This window comes from Pelodiscus sinensis, unplaced genomic scaffold (genome assembly GCF_049634645.1).
Source record: "Pelodiscus sinensis isolate JC-2024 unplaced genomic scaffold, ASM4963464v1 ctg51, whole genome shotgun sequence".
In the NCBI taxonomy this organism is placed as follows: Eukaryota; Metazoa; Chordata; order Testudines; family Trionychidae; genus Pelodiscus; species Pelodiscus sinensis.
Genome location: NW_027465873.1, coordinates 791,148 through 814,619, shown reverse-complemented (window position 1 = coordinate 814,619; position 23,472 = coordinate 791,148). Strand labels below are relative to the sequence as shown.

At 45.3% G+C, this 23,472-nt stretch overlaps 1 protein-coding gene across 1 annotated transcript; it reads left to right on the top strand.

The window, feature by feature from the left end:
• Nucleotides 1-13,744: 13,744 nt before the first annotated feature.
• LOC142824173 (butyrophilin subfamily 1 member A1-like) lies at nucleotides 13,745-23,254 on the top strand. The gene is made up of 5 exons (XM_075915893.1): nucleotides 13,745-14,054; nucleotides 16,106-16,126; nucleotides 16,361-16,381; nucleotides 19,069-19,095; nucleotides 22,286-23,254. Exons 1-5 carry the CDS (start codon nucleotides 13,961-13,963, stop codon nucleotides 22,810-22,812), a joined length of 690 nt encoding a protein of 229 aa, XP_075772008.1. The 5' UTR covers nucleotides 13,745-13,960; the 3' UTR covers nucleotides 22,813-23,254.
• Nucleotides 23,255-23,472: the final 218 nt, after the last annotated feature.

The following is a 23,472-nucleotide window of genomic DNA, read 5'->3' as shown; positions in this document are numbered from 1 at the left end:
CTGGGCGTCTCCCCGCTCACCTGTAAATGCTGCGCATGGTAGCAGCAGCCAGCAACGCGAGCTGGCAAGGGGGAACCAAACTGAAAGCTGCACACTGCAGGGACCTGGGTCAGTTTGTAGCTCATTGGTGAGAGGCAATTGGTAGCAAGGTGTTTCTAAACTTAGTGTTCTGTTATGACCCCCATGAAAGTGTTTTACAGTCTGTCCCTGCACCCTTTGTAATTCTTTATGCTTGACCCTGTTTGTACTATTTCTTGTTCGCCAAACCTATTTCCTGCTTCTAATTTCACTGAGCCAAAGCTCACTATGTTTCAAGCCTGTGATAAGTGATTTCATGTTACAGACACTCATCTTACTACAGCAGGGTAGGGCCTAGGGCAGAGGGAGCATCCCTCACTCCTTGGCTAAAGGGAAAGTCAGCACCTAAGTTTGGACTTGGGTCTCTTTTCCCTTGTTCTGAGGTAAATCAGGATCAGCTGGAAATGAAGAGTGGGTGTTTGCTAGCAAAGGTTTCGGAGTCCAAATAAGAATGAATTCAGGGAAGTTATATGGGGAGGGTGTTTGGAGTCGGATGAGATGATGGGATTCTCTCCTGGGAAGCAGTACCTCTGAAAAAGATGGGCAGGGGTGGGGGAAGGAGGATGGATAATCTGAAGAACACAAACTCCCCATATGACACTGCGTTCAATAGATCTAATGTGTTCCCGCAATGGGCATAAACAGGGGAATTTGGAATAGCAGTTGAGGTGTTACTTTACCTCTGTGTTAGGCACTGAGGAGTTGCTGCTGGATGTGGTTCTGGTGCTGTTACTCAGGAAGGATGTTGATGAATTGGAAAGGTTCGGAGAAGAGCCAGGAGAATGATTCAAGGATTAGAAAACCTGCCTTGTAGGTTTGCCTTGTAGGAATGCATTCCAGGAGCTCAATCTATCTAGAACAAGAAGGAGAAGGTTAAAGGGTAATGAGCCCAGTAATTAAGTAGCTACATGGGGGAATCTTTATTTAATAATGAGGTCTTCAAATTAGCAGAGAATGAGATAATGCAATTTAATGGCTGAATGCTTCACCTAGACAAATTCAGACTGGAGATAAAACATGCATTCAGCCTAATTAACCATTGGTACAGTTTACCATGAGCAGTGATGGATTCTCCATCACGGACAACTTGTAATGGAGATTGGGGTACTGGGTATCTTTCTAAGGATGCATCTACACAGCATCCTAAACTCGAAATAAGATATGCAATTAACGTTATGCCAATTGCATATCTTATTTAGATTTTGTATTAAAATAGCTTATTTTGAAATTTGGCACATCTACACAGTGCCATAATTCAAAATAATGTACGATTTTGAGACATCCCTTAACATGGAATGAGGATTACAGGGATGCCAAAATAGCACATCCATTATTTCAAAAAATACTTTGAAAAAACGGGCGGCTTTTTAAAACCCGGGGTTACTATTTCAGAATACCTCAGGGCTTTCACACCCCCATCTTCTCCTTGGGACTGTGCTCTGTGGTGCGCAGACACAGCACCTCCAAAACTCATGCCCACGTGATTGCTGAGTGAAAGCTTTGAGATCTGGGCCATTCAGTGCAGAGTCAGATAAGTGAAATGCAGCAGATATCCCACACAGAGAGGTTGGACTTACTGCCTGAGCAGGGGTAGGGGGCTAGCAGCAGACTGCAGCACAAGGGTTCTTGGTCCTGCCCCAGCCCTTGTCCAACAAGCTGACTGTAAGGCCTATATCTAACTGCTACCTGCCCTGCTTGGGACCAAGTCTCCTCTTCTTGTATGGCTCTTACCCACTGTTTTTGATAGCACGGCGTATCCCAGCTCCTGCTCCCATGCTCTGTTCATTGCTTCCGCTTTCTTTCTATGGCCTCCACTGCTGAATCCACTGTTGTCCCTTGACATGACACTGACTCTTGTTTAATCCTTGGCATGGCCCTGGCTCGGACCCTTGGTGTTGCTTTAGGCTCTGGCCCTGGTGTGTGTGTGTGTGTGTGTGGTGTGTTTTTTTTTTTTTTTTTTTGCATGGCATGATGGAATAGACTCGTAGTTACACACCTCACTCACCCCACTGTAACAGTCATTGCACCAAGTGTGTCTTATGAAGTATCATTTGAAAACTCATAATTTGCTGCTCACTAGTGGCCTGGTAAAATATGTGTGGCAACACTGTATGTGAAGAATGATGAAACGTCTAGAAAATATGACTGGAGGGAAGATTGAAACAATTAGGTTTGTGTAGGCTGGAGAAGTGAAGACCTGGGGGGAGGGAGGAGCATGAAAGCAGTTTTCAAGTACCTAAAAGGTTGTTACAAGGTGGAGGGAGAAAAATTGTTCTCCTTGGCCTCTGAGGATAGGACAAGAAGCAATGGGCTTAAACTGCAGCAAGGGAAGTTTAGGTTGGACATTAGGAAAAACTTGCTGTGAGTGGTAAAACACTGGAGTACATTGCATAGGAAGGTTGTGGAATCTCCATCACTGCAGATATTTAAGAGCAGGTTAGACAAACGCCTGTCAGGGATGGTCCAGATGGTGCTTGGTCCTCTCATGAGTGGCAAGAGACTGAACATGATGACCTCTCAAAGTTCATTCTATGAAGTTATAAGAGTCCCCTGTATGATGCTGTTAACACATCTTCCAAATCCCTCAACTCTGCCCAAATAGAAGCTTTGTCTTAAACCAAGGAATGTGCTTGCATTAATTGGCACTTAAACATTGCCATCAAGCAGGAACAGGAAGGAAAAACAACGGAAGTTCAAACAGGTGAAGAAAACTTTCAGGGAACATCCTTCTACAGAGAATTTTTTGTCTCCTGGTTATCAGCTGGAAATATTTTTCAACCTAGGGACTGAAACTTTAAAAAGAAAGGAGAAATACAAAAGGGCATCCCCCTCTCTGCCCGTCACATGGTCTGCACCTTAAAAGACACAAAGAACAGCTGTTGGACATCGGGAGAAAAGGATCCTGATTTTAGAGTTTGGTCAGTAATCTGCTAGATCCCGATCTACTGGTTGGCAACCACTACTCTATCAGTAGATCTTGGAGCCTCTGACAGGTGATCCTGACTGGTTTGGCTGTCAAGTGCTGGCACTTGAGTTGCCCCTCCACCCACTGTCATGCTGTTCCTGTTCTCTTGCCTTGGAACTGCCCCCTCTCCCACCCTCTCTCTTCCCCTCTCTCACCTCCTTTTCCCAGTCTCCCGGAGTTCTGTTCAATAAAGAGAGATTCTATTTTTGAGCACACGTGTCCTTTATTTTGTACATGAAGAAGAGGGGCTAGGGAGGGGTAAGTGGAAGGAGGTGAGGGAGGAATGGGGTACGAGCCCCCGATGGGGAGGACTGGGCTGGCTCTTCGGGCTCCTCAGGGTGGAAGCTCTCCTGCAGCCCCCCGATTGACCCCCCCCCCCCCCCCCCCCGGATGGAAGCCTGCGGCAAGTGCAGCCAGGCTGATGGCCGAGTGCTGTGAAGTGCCAAGTGTGGGCACTCAGGACACTCCAAGCCAGGACTGCTTTGCAAGCGGGGAACCCCTGAGAACTGTCTGTCCGGGGTGGGAGTTGGGTCCCTTTAAGCACAGCCCTTGGCTAGCCTGAGACAGCAGCTTCATGCTCTCAGTCCTAACCTGATGCCCTGCTGGCACTGCTTCCGGCCATCCTTAACCTCGGTTCAGGGTCCACTCAGTGTGGACATGCTAGTTCAAATTAGCAAAATGCTAATTCAAACTAGTTTTTAAGTCTTGATGCTCTAATTCGAATTAGCTTAGTTCGAATTAACTAATTCGAACTAAGTTAGTTCGAATTAGCGCTGTAGTGTAGACATACCCTAATAGATTAGTAAGACAGGATTTCCCTTTACAGAAGCCATGTTGACGTTTGTCCAACAAAAATCTTGTCAATTAGAGTGTCTGTGCTTAAGGCCAATAGAGCGGGCTATAAGTGCTTGATACTTAACTGCTAATGTCATTAGGGTAATGAATATAGCAGCCCATCCAGGTCAGGTTTTTCTTCAGACCTTGATTAAAGGTGTCAACTTTGCAATGAAAGCAATTCATCTGCAATTCTGATACTTTTAATCAAGATCTGAACAAAGACCTGATTTTGATCGGCTGTTTTATGAAGATACTTTATGTATGAGAGAGTGTTAAGTTTAAAGGAGCAAATAACAACAGTGATGTTGTGGCTGGTGTCTGCTACAGGCCACCGAATCAGGGGGATGAGGTAGAGGAGGCTTTCTTCGTACAACTGAGGGAAGCTTCCAGATCGCAGGCCCTGGTTCTCGTGGGGGACTTTAATCACCCTGACATCTGCTGGGAAACCAATATGTCAGTACACAGGCAATCCAGAAAGGTTTTGGAGAATGCTGAGGATAACTTCTTGGAACAAGTGCTGAAGGATCCAACCAGGGGCCGTGCGCAGCTTGACCTTCTGTTCACAAACAGGGAGGAACTAATAGGGGAAGTGGAGGTGGGTGACAACCTGGGAAGCAGTGATAATGAGATGGTAGATTTCAGGATCCTGACCAAAAGAAGAAAAGAGAGTAGTAAAATACACACCTTGGACTTCAAAAAAGCAGATTTTGACTCCCTCAGAGATCTGATTGGCAGAATCCCCTGGGATGCTAACATGAAGGAGAAAGGAGTCCAGGCCAGCTGGCAGTATTTTAAAGAAGCCTTATTGAAGACACAGAAAGAAACCATCCCAATGCGTAGCAAGAGAGGCAAACATGGTAGGAGACCAAATTGACTTACTGGGGAAATCCTTGGTGAACTTAAGCACAAAAAGGAAGCTTACAAAAAGTGGAAACTTGGACAAATGACCAGCGAGGGGTTTAAATGTCTAGCTCGAGAATGCCGGGGAATTATCAGGCAGGCGAAAGCACAGATGGAATTGCAACTGGCTAAGGATGTGAAGGATGACAAAGGTTTCTACAGGCATGTTAACAAGAAGAAGGTGATCAGAGAGGGTGTGCGGCCCCTACTGGATGAAGGAGGTAACCTAGTGACAGATGATGTGAGGAAAGCTGAAGTACTCAATGCTTTCTTTGCCTCTGTATTCACGGACAAGGTGAACTCCCGGAATAATGCGCTAAGTGACGCAAGATGGGATGAAGATAGACAGCCCTTGGTGGGTAAAGAACAGGTTAGGAACTATTTAGAAAAGCTAAACGTACGCAAATTCATGGGTCTGGACTTAATGCATCCGAGGGTACTGAGGGAGTTGGAAAATGTCATTGAGGAGCCTTTGGCCATTATCTTGGAAAAGTCATGGCGATTGGGAGAAATCCCGGATGATTGGAAAAGGGCAAATGTAGTGCCCATCTTCAAAAAAGGGAAGAAGGACGATCCAGGGAACTATAGTCTTACCTCGATTCCTAGAAAAATCATGGAAGGGATCCTTAAGGAATCCATTTTGAGGCACTTGGATGAGAGGAAAGTGATTAGGAATAGTCAGCATGGATTCACAAAGGGAAAGTCATGCCTGACCAATCTGATTAGGTTCTATGATGAGGTAACTGGCTATGTGGATGTGGGAAAGTCAGTGGATGTGATATACCTTGACTTTAGCAAGGCTTTTGATACGGTCTCCCAAAATATTCTTGCCAGCAAGTTAAAGGAATGTGGATTGGATAAATGGATGGTAAGATGGATAGAAAGCTGGCTAGAAGGCCGGGCCCGGTGGGTAGTGATCAACGGCTCAATGTTAGGATGGCAGTCAGTTTCTAGCAGAGTGCCCCAAGGTTCGGTTCTAGGACCAGTTTTATTCAATATCTTTATTAATGATCTGGATGAGGGGATAGATTGCACCCTCAGCAAGTTTGCGGATGATGCTAAGCTAGAGGGAGAGGTAGATACGCCTGAGGGCAGAGATAGGGTCCAGAGTGACTTAGACAAATTGGAGGATTGGGCCACAAGAAATCTGATGAGGTTTAACAAGGACAAGTGCAGAGTCCTGCACTTGGGATGGAAGAATCCCAAGCATTGTTATAGACTGAGGACCAACCAGATAAGTAGTAGTTCTGCAGAAAAGGACCTGGGGGTTACAGTGGATGAGAAGCTGGATATGAGTCAACAGTGTGCCCTTGTAGCCAAGTAGGCTAATGGCATATTAGGCTGCATTAGGAGGAACATTGCCAGCAGATCCAGAGATGTCATTATTCCCCTTTATTCAGCTCTGGTGAGGCCACATCTGGAGTATTGTGTCCAGTTCTGGGCTCCCCACTACAAAAAGCATGTGGACACATTGGAGAGGGTCCAGCGGAGGGCAACCAAAATGATTAGGAGGCTGGAGCATATGATCTATGAGGAGAGACTGAGGGACTTGGGTCTGTTCAGTCTGCAGAAGCAAAGAGTGAAGGGGGATTTGATAGCAGCCTTCAACTTCCTGAAGGGAGGTTCTAAAGAGGATGGAGAAAGGCTGTTCACAGTAGTGACAGATGGCAGAACAAGGAGCAATGGTCTCAAGTTGTGGTGGGAGAGGTCCAGGTTGGATATTAGGAAAAACTATTTCACTAGTAGGGTAGTGAAGCACTGGGATGGGTTCCCTAGGGAAGTAGTGGAGTCTCCATCCCTAGAGGTGTTTAAGTCTCGGCTTGACAAAGCCCTGGCTGGGTTGATTTAGTTGGGATTGTTCCTGCCTAGAGCAGGGGGCTGGACTTGAATGCCTCCTGAGGTCTCTTCCAGCTCTATGAATATATGATTCTATGTCTTTCCTCAGTCCCAGGGAAACATCAAATTTGCAGATGAATGTCAATTGGACTCTCTCTCTCTCTCTCTCTCTCTCACTGGCTGGTGAAATTCCTTTGTAAAAGAATGGCTACTTTTAAATCCATAAATGATGCCCAGGCAGATTGAAAAGTTCCCCTAGGGTATGCCTGCACAGCTGTCCCTGAATCGCTACTCTTAACAGTTCACCTATTATTTCAAAATATTTTTCAAAATAACGGGCATACTATTTCAACATCCCTGTAACCCCCATTCCTGAGGGCTTGGGGATATCTCAGAACCTGGCTGTAATTTCTCCAGCTTCTTTTTAAATTTAAGTAATAATGGATTTTCAACAATTTAATTCATGCACTGGGTGACTGCTGGTCTATGATACCAAGAAACTACAATGACAAGATTTTAAAAGGCTGTAATAATTGATTTGGTTTGTTTTTCCAGATGAAACAAAAAAGAAATTAGGTGAGTGAAGACCAGTGTGCACGTTTGCTGGTGTCCCCACACCCATTGTCTGCCCTATCTGTGGGCACTCTGCTAATTAGTTGTCCTGCATTTGAATCTCCCCTGAGTGGCCACCCAGGTGCACAGCTAACAGGGAACACAGGGTAAGTGCTGTGACACAAGCAGCAGTTTGGACTAGCTTTCTGAATATGTCCCCAGGAGTAAGGTGGAATTGTAATTGTGAGTTTAGCCTCACCAGCATTGTCACACTTGACCTTCCACCAACTGTGAGTGTTACAGACCTTTGCCACCTTACACCCCTTAAAGGGCACAGGACTGATCCTCAGACTCCAACTGTCCCTCAGACCAAGAAGCTTTTCTGTCTCAGGAACCATCTTTAGATGAGACCCACAAGAGATTTTGGGGAAAGGAGGGAATCATCATCTTCCTTCTTAAAGTCAGCTTGAGATTTCCACATGGTATCCAGCATTCTCTTAGTCGGCCCTATTCCTAAAAACAACAAGTAGACCTGTGGCACCTTAGGGTGTGTCTAGACTACACCTCTCTGTCGACAGAGGGATGCAAATCAAGCACATTGAAATTGCTAATGAAGCAGGGATTTAAATATGCTTCATTAGCATAAACATGGCCACCGCTTTTTTCAAAACTGAGCTTTTTCGGAAAAAAAGGCAGCCTAGATGCACATCTGTCAAAAATATACCCTTTTTTGACAGATCCTGTAAACCTCACTTTTTGAGGAATACAGGATCTGTCAAAAAAGTGTTTATTTTCAATAGAGCCACATCTAGACTGCCGGGGGGGTTTCCAAAAAGCTCTGTTTCAGAAAAAGTGGTGGACTTTTGCTAATGAAGTGCAGGATATTTAAATCCCTGCTTCATTCGCAATTTCGATGTGTTTGATTTGCATCGCTCTATCGACAGAGAGGTGTAGTCTAGACACACCCTTAGAGACTAACAAATATATAGAATCATAGGTTTGGAAGAGACCTCAGGAGTCATAAAGTTCAAACCCCTGCCCAAAGCAGGACCAACCCCAACTAAATCATCACAGCCAGAACTTTGTCAAGCCAGGACTAAAAAAACCTCTAGGGCAGTGTCACCAACCAGTGGATCTGGATCTACTGGTAGATCTTGGAGCCTCTGACAGGTGATCCTGACAGGTTTGGCCATGTGGCTATCAAGTACTGCACTTCAGCTGCTCCTCCTCCCACTGCTGTGCATCTCTGGCCCTTTGCCTTGGAGTTGTTCCCCCAGGAACCTCCTGCTTGCTGTGCAGGACAAGGGAGGGAGAGGATGGTGCTAATGTTACCATGCTCCCTTCTCACACCTTGTATCTTATTTCCACAGTGCAGACATGGGGCACAACAGGACTAGGAATAGAGCAAGTTTGTTAGCTGCTTTTGGGAGTGGTGCAGGGCTAGGGCAGGGGTTAGCCAGCCTTAGCCCCACTGCACCATCACCCAGGAGCCACCTGAGGTAAGCAGTTCCCAGCTGCAGTCCACATCCTGAACCCCTACCCAACTCATGAACTGCCTTTCTATACGTCAAGCCCCTGCCCTAGCCCAGAGCCCCCATGCATCCAAACATCCCCCCCCCCCCGAGCCTGCACCTAGAACCCGCTCCTGCAACCCCAGCTACCTGCTCTAAGCTCAGCTCAGAGCCCCTGACACTCTAAATCCCTTAACGCAAGACCAGAACCTGCACCCCAGCCCTCTGCCTGAGTCTGGTGAAAATGAATGAAGGTGGTGGAGGGAGGGGTGATGGAGTGAACAGGAGTGGGGCCTTGGAGAGAGGCAGGGCAAGGAGCAAAAATGAGGTGGGGCAAGAATATTTGGTTTTGAAGTAGATCTTGGATGACACTTAAATTCAAAAAGTGATCTTGTGCTTAAAAAGGTTGGCGACCACTGCTCTAGGGATAGAGAATCCAGCAGCTACCAAAGGAACCCATCTCAGTGCTTCACTAACCAGCACAGCTATCCTGTAATCGCCATTCTGCATCTTAAGTCACCTGTTACTTCATAATATTTTTCAAAATAACGGGAGTGCTATTTCAACGTCCCTGCAACCCCCACACCACGAGGGCTAGGAGATGTCTTAAAATAGGGTGTAGTATCTCCAGCTTTTTTTAAAAATGTAAGTAATAATGAATTTTCATGCACTGGGTGACTTTTGGTCTATGATATCAACAAACAACAATAGACAAGATTTTAAAAGGCTGCAATAATTGGTTTTTTTTTTCCAGATGAAACGAAGAAGAAATTAGGTAAGTGAAGACTGGTGTGCTCACTTGCTGGTTTCCCCACTCCCATTGTCTCTCAGCTTCCTTTCCAGTAATATATAGGGCTGCAACACCACTGTAGCCACAGCTGGAATGTCACAGATTCTGCATAGCAGGTGGGGTGTATAATTCCCAGGGCAAACTCCCAACTCTGCTATAGTAAATATGGAAGTCAATCTTTTTCATCCACATGTTGGATATCCTCTGTCCATGTGCAGAATCAATTTCCATGTGCACCAAGGCATGCAGAAATGTACACACCAATAGAAACAAAAAACCACTATCTGTGGGCATTCTGTTAACAGTTATTATGCATTTGAATCTCCCCTGAGTGGCCACCCAGGTGCACAGCTTACAAAGAACACTGGGTAAGTGCGGTGACACAAGCAGCAACTTGGACTAGATTTCTGAATATGTCCCCAAGAGTAAGATGGCATTGTTATTGTGAGGTTAGCCTCGCCAGCATTGTCATACTTGACCCTCCATCAACTGCGAGTATAATAGGGTATGTCTACACTACCACCCTAGTTCGAACTAGGGTGGTTAATGTAGGCAACCGAAGTTGCAAATGAAGCCCGGGATTTGAATTTCCTGGGCTTCATTTGCATCTTGCCGGGCGCCGCCATTTTTAAATGCTGGCTATTTCAGACTCTGTGCCCGCGGCTACACGCGGCACGGACTAGGTAGTTTGGATTATGCTTCCTATTCCGAACTACCTGTACACCTCGTTCCTTGCTGCCATATACTCCTGAAAGGGCAGAGGACAGACCCTCAGACTCTTATTCAAAGTAGGAATAAGAGATCCTCCGGAAAAGGGCTTTATTCCGGAGGATTGCGCCAGTCTAGATGCTTTTTTCCGGCTTTTCCCCAAGCCGGAAAAAAAGCGGCAGCCATGTTTATTTAAATATTTAAATCCCCCGCGGATTTCCCTATTCCCAAATTCAAAATTAGCATGCCCCTTCCGAAGGGGCCAGTGTAGAAGCAGCCTCTCTGTCCCTCAGAGCAAGAAGCTGCTTTGTCTTAGGAACCATCTTTAGATGAGACCCACAAGAGATTTTGGAGAAAGGAGGGAATCATCATCTTCCTTCTTACAGTCAGCTTGAGATATCCACATGGTACCCAGCATTGTATTGATAAGTCAGCCTGTATCCCTAAAAACGAGTAGTCCTGAGGCACCTTAGAGACTAACAAATACATAGAATCATAGAATTTGGGAGGTTTGGAAGAGACCTCAGCAGTCTTTGAGTCCAACTCCCCGCCCAAAGCACGACCAACCCCAGCTAACCATCCCAACCACGTCTTCATCAAGCTGGGACTTAAAAAACCTAGAAGGATAGAGATTCCAGTACCTCCCTAGGTAACCCATCCCAGTGCTTCACCACCCTCCTAGGCTACGTCTACACTGGCCCCTCTTCCGGAAGGGGCATGTAAATTTCAGCAGTCGTCGTAGGGAAATCCGCGGGGGATTTAAATATCCCCCGCGGCATTTAAATAAAAATGTCCGCCGCTTTTTTCCGGCTTTTAAAAAAGCCGGAAAAGAGCGTCTAGACTGGCCCCGATCCTCCGGAAAAAGTGCCCTTTTCCGGAGGCTCTTATTCTTACTTCAAAGTAAGAATAAGAGCCTCCGGAAAAGGGCACTTTTTCCGGAGGATCGGGGCCAGTCTAGACGCTCTTTTCCGGCTTTTTTAAAAGCCGGAAAAAAGCGGCGGACATTTTTATTTAAATGCCGCGGGGGATATTTAAATCCCCCGCGGATTTCCCTACGACGACTGCTGAAATTTACATGCCCCTTCCGGAAGAGGGGCCAGTGTAGACGTAGCCCTAGTGAAATAGTTTTTCCTTATAGCCAACCTAGACATCCTCTATTGCAACTTGAGACCATTGGGCCTTATTTTCCCATCTGTCACAACTGGGAACAGCCTCTCTCCATCCTCATTTGTGCCTTGCTTCAGGTAGTTAAAGACTGCTGTCAAATTCCCCCCCAACACTCTTCTTTTGTATAGAATAACAAGCCCAAATCCCTCAGCCTCGCCTCACAACTCATCTGCTTCAGCCCCATCATCATTTTCATTGTCCTTTGCTGGACCTTCTCCAGTGCATCCACATCCTTTCTGTACTGCGAGCCCCAGAATTGGACACAATACTCCAGATGTGGCCTCACCAGTGCCAAATAAAGGGGAGTCATCACTTTTCTAGATTTTTTTTTTTTGGAAATGCTCCTCCTAAAACCCACCAATATGCCATTAGCCTTCATGGCCACAAGGACACACTGTCAACTCATATCCAGCTTCTCATCCACTGTAATCCCCAGGTCTTTTTCTGCCAAATTGCTGCTTATCCAGTCTGTTCTCAGCCTGTAACAATGCTTGGGATTCTTCCAACCCAAGTGCTTGACTCTGCACATGTCCTTCTTGAAACTTATCAAATTTCTTTCTCCCAATCCTCTAATTTGTCTGGGTCACTCTGGACCCTACCTTATCCTCCAATATATCTAGCTCTCCCCCTAGTGTAGTGTCATCCGGGAACTTTCTGAGGGTACAATCCATGCCTTCATTTAGGTCATTAATAAAGATGTTGAACAAAACCAGCCATAGAAACTATCCTTTGGGCACTCTGCTTGAAGCTGACCTGACATCAAGACATTGATCGCCACCTGTTGAGCCTGACCATCTAGTCAGCTTTCTAGCCACTTTACAGTTCATTTATCCAAGCCATACTTCCTTAACTTGCTGGCAAGGATGCTGTGGGAGACGATATAAAAAGCTTTGCTAAAATCAAGGTATATCACATCCACCAATTTCCCATGTCTGCCAGTTACCTTATCATAGAAGCTACTCAGATTGGTCAGTCATGATTTACCCTTGATGAATCCATGTTGTCTATTCCTGATCACGTTCCGCTCTTCCAAGTGCTTCAAAATGGAATTCCTTGAGAATCCTCTTCATGATTTTATATACCACACACCAGGATCCTGCATTAGGAAGGAAGGATAAGGGACTCCCCAAAGGAGGGTGGGGTAGGGCCTGGAGTGGCCTACAGCAGTGCCCCCCAACCCTTACAGGCCACCAAGAGAAGTCTGGGGGTATGTCAACACTACTTAAATCATGCAAACCATAAATAATCATCATAATTTCTCTAGACCTTCTACATTTAAATCATAATGGATTTTGCATAATTTAATTCTTTGAATGGGCAATTGTTCACCTATAATACCAAGAAAAACAATGAACAAGAGTTTAGAAACCTTCAGTAATTGTTTTTTGTTTTTTCCCCAGATGAAATGAGAGAGAAATTAGATGAGTGTACACCTACACTTACTAGTGTCCCCACTGCCAAATGCCTATTTTTTAGAGAGTGGGGGCAATTCTCCTTGCTCTCCTCCATTTCCCTGGCTGCTTCTTTTTAAATTTAAGTGATCATGGATATCCAACAATTTAATTCGTGCACTGGTAACTGTTGGTCTATGATACCAAGACAATACACTGAGCAATTGTTTAAAATCCTGCAGTAATTGCTTTTGGGGGTTTTTTCCAGATGAAAAGGAGAAGGAATTAGGTGAGTGAAGACCTGTGTGCACACTTGCTGGTGTCCCCGCTCCCATTGTCTGTCTCATGTGGGGCTGCAACCCCACTGCAGGCACAGATGGAATGTCACTCATGTAGAGCATGTCTGCATAGCAAGTGGGGTGTGTAATTCCCCGGGCAAGAGAAGGACGAAATCTCTCAGATCTGCTCCAGCCTGAATGCTAAATACAGCAGTGGAAGTCAATCTTTCCTCTAGCCTTTTTCATACATGTGTTGGATTTCCTCCATTCATGTGTGGAATCAATTTCTATGTGCAACAAGGCATGTGAAAATGTGCATACCAGTAGGAACAAAACTCCCCTAGCTGCGATCACTCTGCTAATCAGTTGTCCGGCATTTGAATCTCCCCTGAGTGGTCACCTAAGTGCACTTCTTCAGATAGGTAAGTGCGGTGACACAAGTAGCAGCTTGGACTGGCATTCTGAATATGTCCCCAGAAGTAAGCAGAAGTTGTTATGGTGAGGTTAGCCTCACCAACATTGTCACACTGCTGTTTGTAGTGCACTTGTTCAAATAGATGTGGTGCTTGCATGTCTACTCATACAACCTATTACACCCCCTAGCTGCAATGTAGACAGATGTTTGGAGGGTATTGTCCTTCCATATTCTTCCTAGTAGAACCTGGATTGCTATGAATACAAACCGTGGTGGTAGCAAATACTTTGTAAATGGATTGAAGGTTAATTTTCTGTTTTAGTGAGAGGGGAATGTTGAAGATGATAGAGACATACAAAGCCTAGGAAAGCAGGCATCACTGTGAGGGGACACATTGACTGGAGATTCAGTACAGCTAGAGCAGGACTCCTGTTCTGGTTTCTAATCTTGGCTCAGAATTGAGTGTGTGTGTGTTTGGTGGGGGGTGGGGGGAGCATCATTTGCCTTCAAGCTAGAACATCCCAACAACTGAATGGAGGAAATTTGCCATCAATGCTTCTCTTATTTCAATGTCTGTTGTTTTCTTACTTTTGTTTCAGAATGGAGAAGAGCTCAGAACAATTCAGGTAACAGAACAAACAACACATTCTAATACACATTGAACCTCCCAAATCAGAAACTCTCCTGTGTGACATGGAAAATTATTTTCATAAAAATTATGGATGATGTTTTGCATTCAGTGTAAGACTCATGAGCTGCACTCCATACTTTTGGGAATATATTCCCTCTTCTTTCCTAATAGTCACAGACCATTCCAACTGTGCAACAGGAACGGTGTCATCTCAAACTAACTATGCCTTGCCACCAGGCACAGAAACATTGGCCATCATAACACCAGGCTTCGATGTCCCAGATGCCATCTAATAAACCACAATTTGGAGGATTTGGTCAAGGGTCTGACATACCTTCCACTGCTTCCAAAGCATATGTGATTGAATATCCACACTTTTGGCCACAGACTTCAACCATTTTACCTACTCTGGATCACCAAAGACAATTAGGAATGGGAAATAAGAAGATCTGCATATACCATCCCTTTTACCGCTACCTATACTACCCACCCTTCTTCCCTGTCCCTCTTCAGGTATCTTTCTCATGAGTTCCCTCTGAGACAAGAAGTAAACCATCTTCTCTAGCTAGGTTCCCATAGAGCAGAGAGGGAAAAGGTTCGACTACCACTATTTTGTAACACACAAGAAAAACAGAGGATGGAGACCTGTCTTAGATGGGAGGCAACTCAACAAATTAGTTCACAATCACAAATTCAAAATGGTTTTACAGATGGTGATAATCCCAGAATGGGACTAGATCTCAGCCTTTGATCTACAAGACACATACATTCACATCACTATACACCTTTGCACACACATGATTCCCATGATTCACCGCAGACAGACACCATTATAATGCTCCAATTTGGACTACCACAGCTACATGAATTTTCCGAACGGGAGCAGCATAGTATTTCCAGAAAAGCACTGACGATCTTACATGAGATCATCAGTGCTTTTCCGGAAATTCAAGCGGCCAGTGTAGACAGCTGGCAAGTTTTTCCGCAAAAGCAGATGATTTTGCGGAAAAACTTGCCAGTCTAGACACAGCCACCAAGACTTCCCAGTTTGACCAATAAACATGACATAGGGGCATCGGTGGCCATTGATGGCATAGATTACATTAGAGGATGTATCCGTGTTACTGAGGACTTCTCCCATACAATGCTGTAGATATTAAAATCCATTACCAACCGACACAGGTGCAGCACTGCTGCTTTTGGTGCCTTCAAGCCTGCAGGACTAGTTGGCAGCAAAGGAGTTTCTTTGTTTTTCCATGCCAACCTTGCCACTGTCAAAAGAAGGCAGCAGGACAATCCAATCAATCTGCTATTCCAGGCCCTTCAATTTCTTCAGCATTGGCACAGAAATATGGAGGGTTCTCCTTCAAATGGAGCATCCACATCCTCTGCAAAACATATGAGATTCCTCCCTCTGTATATAGAAGAAAGCCTCAGCCAGGACTGTAGTGCTGCAGTTCCTTATCTAGATCTCGAAACCCCTTTACTCCATATTTCCCCCATTTTGCACAGGAATATCTGTAAGGGTACATGTACATGGCAACATTATTTCAAAATACCTAGTGCTATTCCAAAATAACTTAGACCATGTCCACACAGCAGGCAGTTATTTCTTAGTACTGTCAAAATACTGTCAATACTGGACTTCTTACTCTGAGTCCTGTAACCTTTATTATACGAGTAATAAGAGAAGTCAGAGGAAGAGTTCTCTATTTCAAAATAAGTGCTGTGTAGATGCTCCCTAGTTTGAAATAAGCTCTTTTGAAACAAAATACGCAATGGACGTAGCTCAGTTTCTGCAGCTCATTTGGAGATAAGACCTCCAGCATAGACACACCCTAAGATAAATCATGCAAACCATAAACAATCATCATAATTTTTTCCACCTATCCAGCTATCAATTTCTCTAGACCTTCTACATTTAAATCATAATAGATTTTGCATAATTTAATTCTTTGAGTGGGCAATTGTTCACCTATAATACCAAGAAAAACAATGAACAAGAGTTTAAAAACCTGCAATAATTGTTTTTTGTTTTTTCCCCAGATGAAATGAGAAAGAAATTAGGTGAGTGTACAGCCGTACTAGTGTCCCCACTGAATATTGCTTGTTTTATAGAGGGTAAGGGCAATTCTCCTTACTCTCCTCCATCTCCCTGGCCGCTTCTTTTTAAATTTAAGTGATCATGGATATCCAGCAATTTAATTCGTGCACTGGTAACTGTTGGCCTATGATACCAAGACAATACACTGAGCAATTGTTTAAAATCCTGCAGTAATTGCTTTTGGGTTTTTTTTCCAGATGAAAAGGAGAAGGAATTAGGTGAGTGAGGACCTGTGTGCACACTTGCTGGTGTCCCCACTCCCATTGTCTGTCTCATGTGGGACTGCAACCCCATTGCAGCCACAGATGGAATGTCACTCATGTAGAGCATGTCTGCATAGCAAGTGGGGTGTGTAATTCCCTGGGCAAGAGGAGGATGAAATCTCTCAAATCTGCTCCAGCCTGAATGCTAAGTCAAACTTTCTTCTAATCTTATTCATCCATATGTTGAATTTCTTTCATCCATGTGCAGAATCAATTTCTATGTGAACCAAGGCATGTGAAAATGTGCATACCAGTAGAAACAAAACTCCCCTAGCTGCGATCACTCTGCTAATCAGTTGTCCGGCATTTGAATCTCTCCTGAGTGGTCACCTAAGTGCACATTAAGTAAGTGCAGTGACATAAGTAGCAGCTTGGACTACCTTTGGGTACATCTACACTTGCTTGTTAGTTTCAGCTAGTCAGGGTAATGAGGGCAAGCGGAGTTGCAAATGAAGCCCGGGATTTAAATATCCTGGGCTTCATTTGCATGTTCCCGGGCGCCGCCATTTTTAAATCCCCCTTAGTCCGAACTCCGTGCCCACGGCTACTCGCGGCACGGCGTAGGTAGTTCAAATTAATGATCCTAATTCGAACTACCATTACTCCTCATTCCACAAGTAGTGTACCCTCAGGCATGGAGTTCGGACAAAGGGGGATTTAAAAATGGCGGCACCCGGGAACATGCAAATGAAGCCCAGGATATTCAAATCCCGGGCTTCATTTGCAACTCTGCTTGCCCTCATTACCCTGCCTAGCTCGAACTAATGAGCTAGTGTAGACGTACCCTTTCTGAATATGTCCCCAGAAGTAAGGTGGATTTGTTATGGTGAGGTTAGCCTCACCAGCATTGTCACACTGCTGTTTGTAGTGCACTGACTCAAATAGATGTGGTGCTTGCATGTCCACCCATACAACCTATTACACCTCCTAGCTGCAGTGTAGACAGATGTTTGAAGGGAATTGTCTACACAGCAAAGTTATTTCGAAATATCAGCCATTATTTTGAAATAACTTTACTAGCATCTGCACAGCCAAACTGCTATTTCAAAATTAATTGAAATAGTGGAGCGCTTATTTCGAATTTGGTAAACCTCATTCGATGAGGAATAGCACTAAATTCAAAATAGCTATTTCGAAATAAGTGCTGTGTAGACACTTATTTTAAAATAAGGGGCCTCCAGCCTTCCCAAGGTGCTCTGTTGGCCATTCCCCAGCCTCAACCAAGAACACTCCTCTTCCTCCCCCCTCCCTGGAGCTCCCAGGAGCCTGCCAGGGCCCAGAGGAGGCGGGCGCCTTCCTGGTCCAGGGTGGAGATCATGGACCTTATTCAGGTTTGGTGGGATGCCTCCAATGTCCATGATCTCCGCAGTAGATGGAGGAACGCGGCCGTCTATGGCAGGATAGCTGCCAGCCTGGCCACCAAAGGCTACAGGTGAACCCAGGAGCAGGTTCTCATGAAAATCAAGTTGGTCCGGCAAGACCCACAATCCTGAGCCCTGAGCTTTTCCTACCCTTTCTTACCCTCGCTTCCCCCTTCCAGCTCCCTCCTCCCAGATTTCCCCCTCCCCTCTCCCACCCTATCTTCTCCCCTCTCCCACCTCCTTTCCCCAGTCTCAATAGAGTTTCCTTATCTCCCCCCCCCCCCCCCCCCGTTTTGTTAAATAAAGAGAGTTTGTGTTCATGAAAAAACATGTATTTTATTTGACATAGGGAAGGGGAGTTAGGGAAGAGTAAGTGGAAGGAAGTGAGGGAGGAATGAGGCACAAGCCTCCAGTGGGATAGAGCAGGAAGGTTTTAATGCTCCTCAGGGTGGAAGCTCTCCCACAGTACCTCCTGGATACTGACAGTCCCCTGATGGCCCTCCTAGATGGCAGCCTGCAGAAAGTGCAGCCAGGCTCACAGCAATGAGTCCATGAGAAGCACCGAGTGCCCAGGGGCAGCTCTGGCTCCATGTTGCAGAGTGCTGTGGTGTCCCGAGTGAGGGCAACTGGAGCACGCAGAGAAAAAATGCTTTGCTGTCCCTCATAAGCACAGGCCTCACATAGCCTCAGGCAGCAGGCACACACAGTAACTCCTGACCTGATGCCCTGCTGGACCTGGTTCCAGCCGTCCTTAAATGCGATTCAGTGTCCACTTGGTGTGGACACGCTATTTCAAAATAGCAAAAAGCTATTTCGAAATGCATTTTGTGTATAGAAGCGTTATTTCGAAATAAGCTATTTCAAAACTATTTCAAAATAACGCTGTAGTGTAGACATACCCTAGGAAAGCAGGCATCACAGTGAGGTGACACATTGACTGGAGGTGCAATACATTCAGGGCAGGACTCCTGTCCTGGTTTCTAATCTTAGTTCAGAATAGTGTGTGTGTGTGTGTGTGTGTGTGTGTGTGTGTGTGTGTGTGTGTGTGTGTGTGTGTGTGTGTGTGTGTGTGTGTGTATGAGTGAAAGAGAGAGAGAGAAAATGACCATTTAAGAACCATTTTTGTCAATATTCATTCCTGTAAAAGGAATCCCCCCCCCATCTGTTTCAGGCATTTTCATTTGCCTTCAGGCTGGAACATCCCAGCTCATGGACAGAGGAAATTTGCCATCAATTCTTCCTCTTATTTCAATGTCTGTTGTTTTCTTACTTGTGTTTCAGAATGGAGAAGAGCTCGGAACAATTCAGGTAACACAACACACAGCACATTCTAATATGGGATGAACCTCCCAAATCCAGGTCTCTTGTCCACAACATCTGGACAAAGTGCCTCAGCAGCGAGGAGTGGGAACTTGCCAGGAGAACACAGGGCTGGGGAATCCTGGCTGCACCAGCAGCGTCTGGGACAGGCAGCAACTAGGGAGTCTTGGCCCTGGCTGGGTAACCCCCATTATCAGAGGGTTCAAGTGGGGAACGGAAGCTCCCATCCCACCCAAGAAACTTCCAGGGAACCCCCAGAGGAAGAAGGATTGGCCCCATCAGTGGTGCCAGCAGTGGAATCCTGGGAAATCCCAAGCGACAATATCTCAATATTAAAGAAAGCTGCATGTTTGATACAAACTAGATACACAGCCTGTTCTTGTGAGAGGACACAGCTCCTACGGGCTTTACTTCCAAGCTCCTAAACTCATTTTGCCACCTGATTCTGACCCTGTTTACACCAGTTTCACACCTTTTTAAGGCTAATGACTTCTATGGGGTTACTCCCCAACTACATTAGTCAGATCAGAATCAACCTGCAACAAGAGTTCCCTGAGTAATGACCGATGCTGTGGCTTTCAAAAATCTTTAAGGGATTTCAGATCACAAATTTCATCGCCATTCAATGAGGCCTTGTAATATGGGACCTATATCTCTTAGCCATGCCACTGTGGCAGGATGGAAAGCTACACTGACTGATTCCATCCCTCTTATGCCTCCACCCTCAAGTCTGTATTCATCACGTTCATTATCTAGCCCTTTGTTTGGGTCCTTGTGCTAACTTTGTGAAGCCTGTCAGGGGTAGACTGCACCCTAACCCCTACAGAGAGCCAGATACCCTTTGACAGACCTGCATTCTTAAGTCTTTTCAGCTCAGCTCCTCAAAAGTAACCTTGGGATTTAGGCATCTAAATACCTTTGAGGAGCTGGGCCTTAATGTTTACTTGACATGGGATTTACAGAAGTGCCTAAGGAGACCCTTGGCAATTGGGCAATAGTGAAAGCACACATAGGCTATGTCTACACTGGGGGGTTATTGCACAAGAACATCTTGCACAGGAACACGTCCACATTGCCATGTGCAAAACGTGCTTTTGCACAAGAGCATCCATGGCAGCGTGGATATTATCTTGCGCAAGAACTCTGATGGCCATTTTAGCCATAGGGCTTTCTTGCACAAGAAACCCCTGCTGCACGTCCACACTGCACTCTTGTGCAAGAGCTCTTGCACAAGAGAGCTTACACCTGTTAGAAAAGAGCATAGGTCTTGTGCACAAAGCCCTCTCTTACCACGCCGTACTGTAAATCTTCTTGTACAAGAGCGGGTGGGCAGTGTGGACGCTCTGCAGAAGAACAGCCGTTCTTGCACGATAACCCGTCAGTGTAGACATAGCCATAATGTGGTGGCAGGGATGGTGACTGAAAAGAGAATCATAATGCAGTGGTGGGTAAGATCATGATGGGCAGTGATAGGATTGTTGCTCTGGTGCTAATTGAGACTGGCTGTGTTGTTACTGATTATAACAGTAACAGCAAGAGAAGATTAAAATGATGCAGGGGAGGGAAAGGACACGATGATCTGATAATGAAAATAGTGCAGATAATAATTTGCGTGTTGCATATGTTTTCTGCTGACCATCTCAGAGCTCATTACAAACAACTACGTCTACACTGGCAGCTTCTTGTACAAAAACTTTTCTGCAAGAGCATCCATGGAAGTGTAGACGCTCTCTTCCGCAAGAAAGCTCTGATGGCCATTTTAACCATAGGGGCTTCTTGCGAAATAAATTCATGTTGCCTGTCTACACTGCCCTCTTCTGGAAGAGCTCTTGCGCGAGAGGGCTTATTCCTCCTGGGGAGAGGAATAATTCTTCTGGAATAAGCCCTGTTTTACAATGCTATACTGTAAATTTACTTCTGGAAGAACACTCGTGCAGTGTAGACAACCATTCCTCCGCAAGAAACTGCCAGTGTAGACATAGCCCAATGGAAAATCCTGATGGGGTTGTTGTCACCATACAGTGTTTACCAAAGAAGTAAACCAGCTGTCAGAGAGCTTGAGTGACCTGACCAACCTCACAGAGAAGCAGAGTTGGTAACAAAAATGTGGGGTCTTGACTTAAGGTCTCATTATTAGATAAAACTTAATTTTAGTGAGTAATTATGTTATTATTAATGTTCATCGTATTGATTTATAATGATAGTAATAGAGGCATATTGACATGACCAGTGTTTACATCCTTATTACTCCAATTCTGTTTTTCATGACAAAGTTCTTGTCATAGTTAGCTATCACAGAAAGCATATTTTTGCTATGCTTCATACACAAAAAACTTAGCCCAATTCAGCTCTCAGGGTATGTCTACACTACCACCATAGTTCGAACTAGGGTGGTTAATGTAGGCAACCGGAGTTGCAAATAAAGCCCGGGATTTGAATTTCCCGGGCTTCACTTGCATGTTGCCAGGCGCCACCATTTTTAAATGTCCGCTAGTTCGGACTCCGTGCCCACGGCTACACGCGGCACGAACTAGGTAGTTCGGATTAGGCTTCCTATTCCGAACTACCTGTACTCCTCGTGGAACAGGTAGTTCGGAATAGGAAGCCTAATCCAAACTACCTAGTTCACGCCGCGTGTAGCCGCGGGCATGGAGTCCGAACCAGCGGGGATTTAAAAATGGCGGCTCCTGGCAACATGCAAATGAAGCCCGGGAAATTCAAATCCCGGGCTTTATTTGCAACTCCGGTTGCCTACATTAACCACCCTAGTTCGAACTAGGGTGATAGTGTAGACATACCCTCATTTTTTATAGTGATGATGTATTTTGCTGGCCATTAGTATAACTGAAGTTACTCTGGATTCATAGTAATGTAACAGCTCAAAATCTGACCCTATTTGAATACTAATGTGATAATCAGTTCAGGGTCAATTTTATTTCTGTGTAAATGCCATGCAAGTCTCATTTCCAAAATAGTTCAATGCAACATTGAAATGGCAAGTGTGCTGCGCTAGCCAAGTCCTGCAGTCCTTCCCAGACAAAACTTCAATTGAACTCAGCAGGAGCTTTGCATGGGGAGAGGTGGCAGAAGATGGCTCACTGTGTATATATGCTTCTGATCCAGTTTATAGTGACAACTTAAGAGTGGTCCTCAAAATAAACCCCCTTCTCTTCTATAGATGACATCACTCTTAATGGACTCACGGCCCACCCCAATCTTTCTCTTGCTGACAATAGGAAGAGTTTGACACATGAAGCCCAACCTCAACAAGTTCCACCAAACCCAGGGAGGTTTGATTCAACTGTCTGCATGCTGGGTTCTGAGAGCTTCTCCTCTGGAAAGCATTACTGGGAGGTGGAGGTTGTGGGCATTAATGACTGGGACCTTGGAGTGTCCAGAATATCAATACAGAGAAAAGGGAAACTTTCCCTGTCCCCCAAAGAGGGATTCTGGGTTTTCGGTGTCAGTGGGAGAGATTGTTGGGCAAAAACAGATCCATGGACCCGGGTCGTGGTGCAGAAAAAGCTGACAAAAATTGGAGTTTACCTTAGTTACCATGATGGACTGGTGACCTTTTTCAATGTAACTGACATGTCTGTGTTGTTCACATTTAGGGATTGTTCATTCTCAGGAGAGGTTTGTCCATTCTTTAAAAATTCCCACAAAGGAACAACAATGAGAATTTGTTCAATTAAAGAGGAATAAATATAATGTAACACTAATGCTGATTTTGTACTGATAGAGCTGAAATCATGAATGTATTTTTATATAAAAGGCTGTTTTTAATTCTACATTATTGCTCTGTTTGCATTACATGTTTTGCAATTAAATGTTTTCATTTCCCAAGGCCTGGCCACCTTCCCTACCTTTTCTTAAGAGTCCAAGCTCCAGACACAACTTCAAAGTACTGTCACCCAGTAACTTTTACAATGCTAATGAAGCTCTGCTAGCCTAAGTCTGTTAATTGGGTTCTCACACATAGCCTCCAGCAAGTAAATTGCTCTGTGGTATTTAGAACAATATCTGACTAACCTCTCAAAAACTCAGTGCTTCTAGGCCTGTGGTCACCAACCAGGTGATCGGGATTGACCAGTCGATTGCGAGGCATTCAGGCCCCCCACCCTCCATTTTCCCCCCTCCCCCGACAAGCCCCACTACCTACATCCAGCGTAGTGCCGGCTTCCCGCGGGGTGGACGGAAGTCCTGCCTGCAGCTTCGAGCCACTTTCAGGGGTTCTGGAAGTGTGCTGGCTGCTTCCCTCCCATAGCTCTGTGGCATGCCAGGTGCGGTGCAGGAGGAGGCATCAGCCCCGGAGGAGGAGCGTGGCAGCGGCTTCCCTGTGCCACAGGAGGGGTGAGTCGAGCC

Coding starts and splice junctions, on each gene's coding strand:
- LOC142824173 (XM_075915893.1), top strand. CDS start 13,961: ATGGAGGAAATTTGCCATCAATGCTTCTCTTATTTCAATGTCTGTTGT. Junction 14,055..16,105: donor AAGAGCTCAGAACAATTCAG/GTAACAGAACAA, acceptor TTTTTTCCCCAG/ATGAAATGAGAAAGAAATTA. Junction 16,127..16,360: donor TGAAATGAGAAAGAAATTAG/GTGAGTGTACAG, acceptor TTTTTTTTCCAG/ATGAAAAGGAGAAGGAATTA.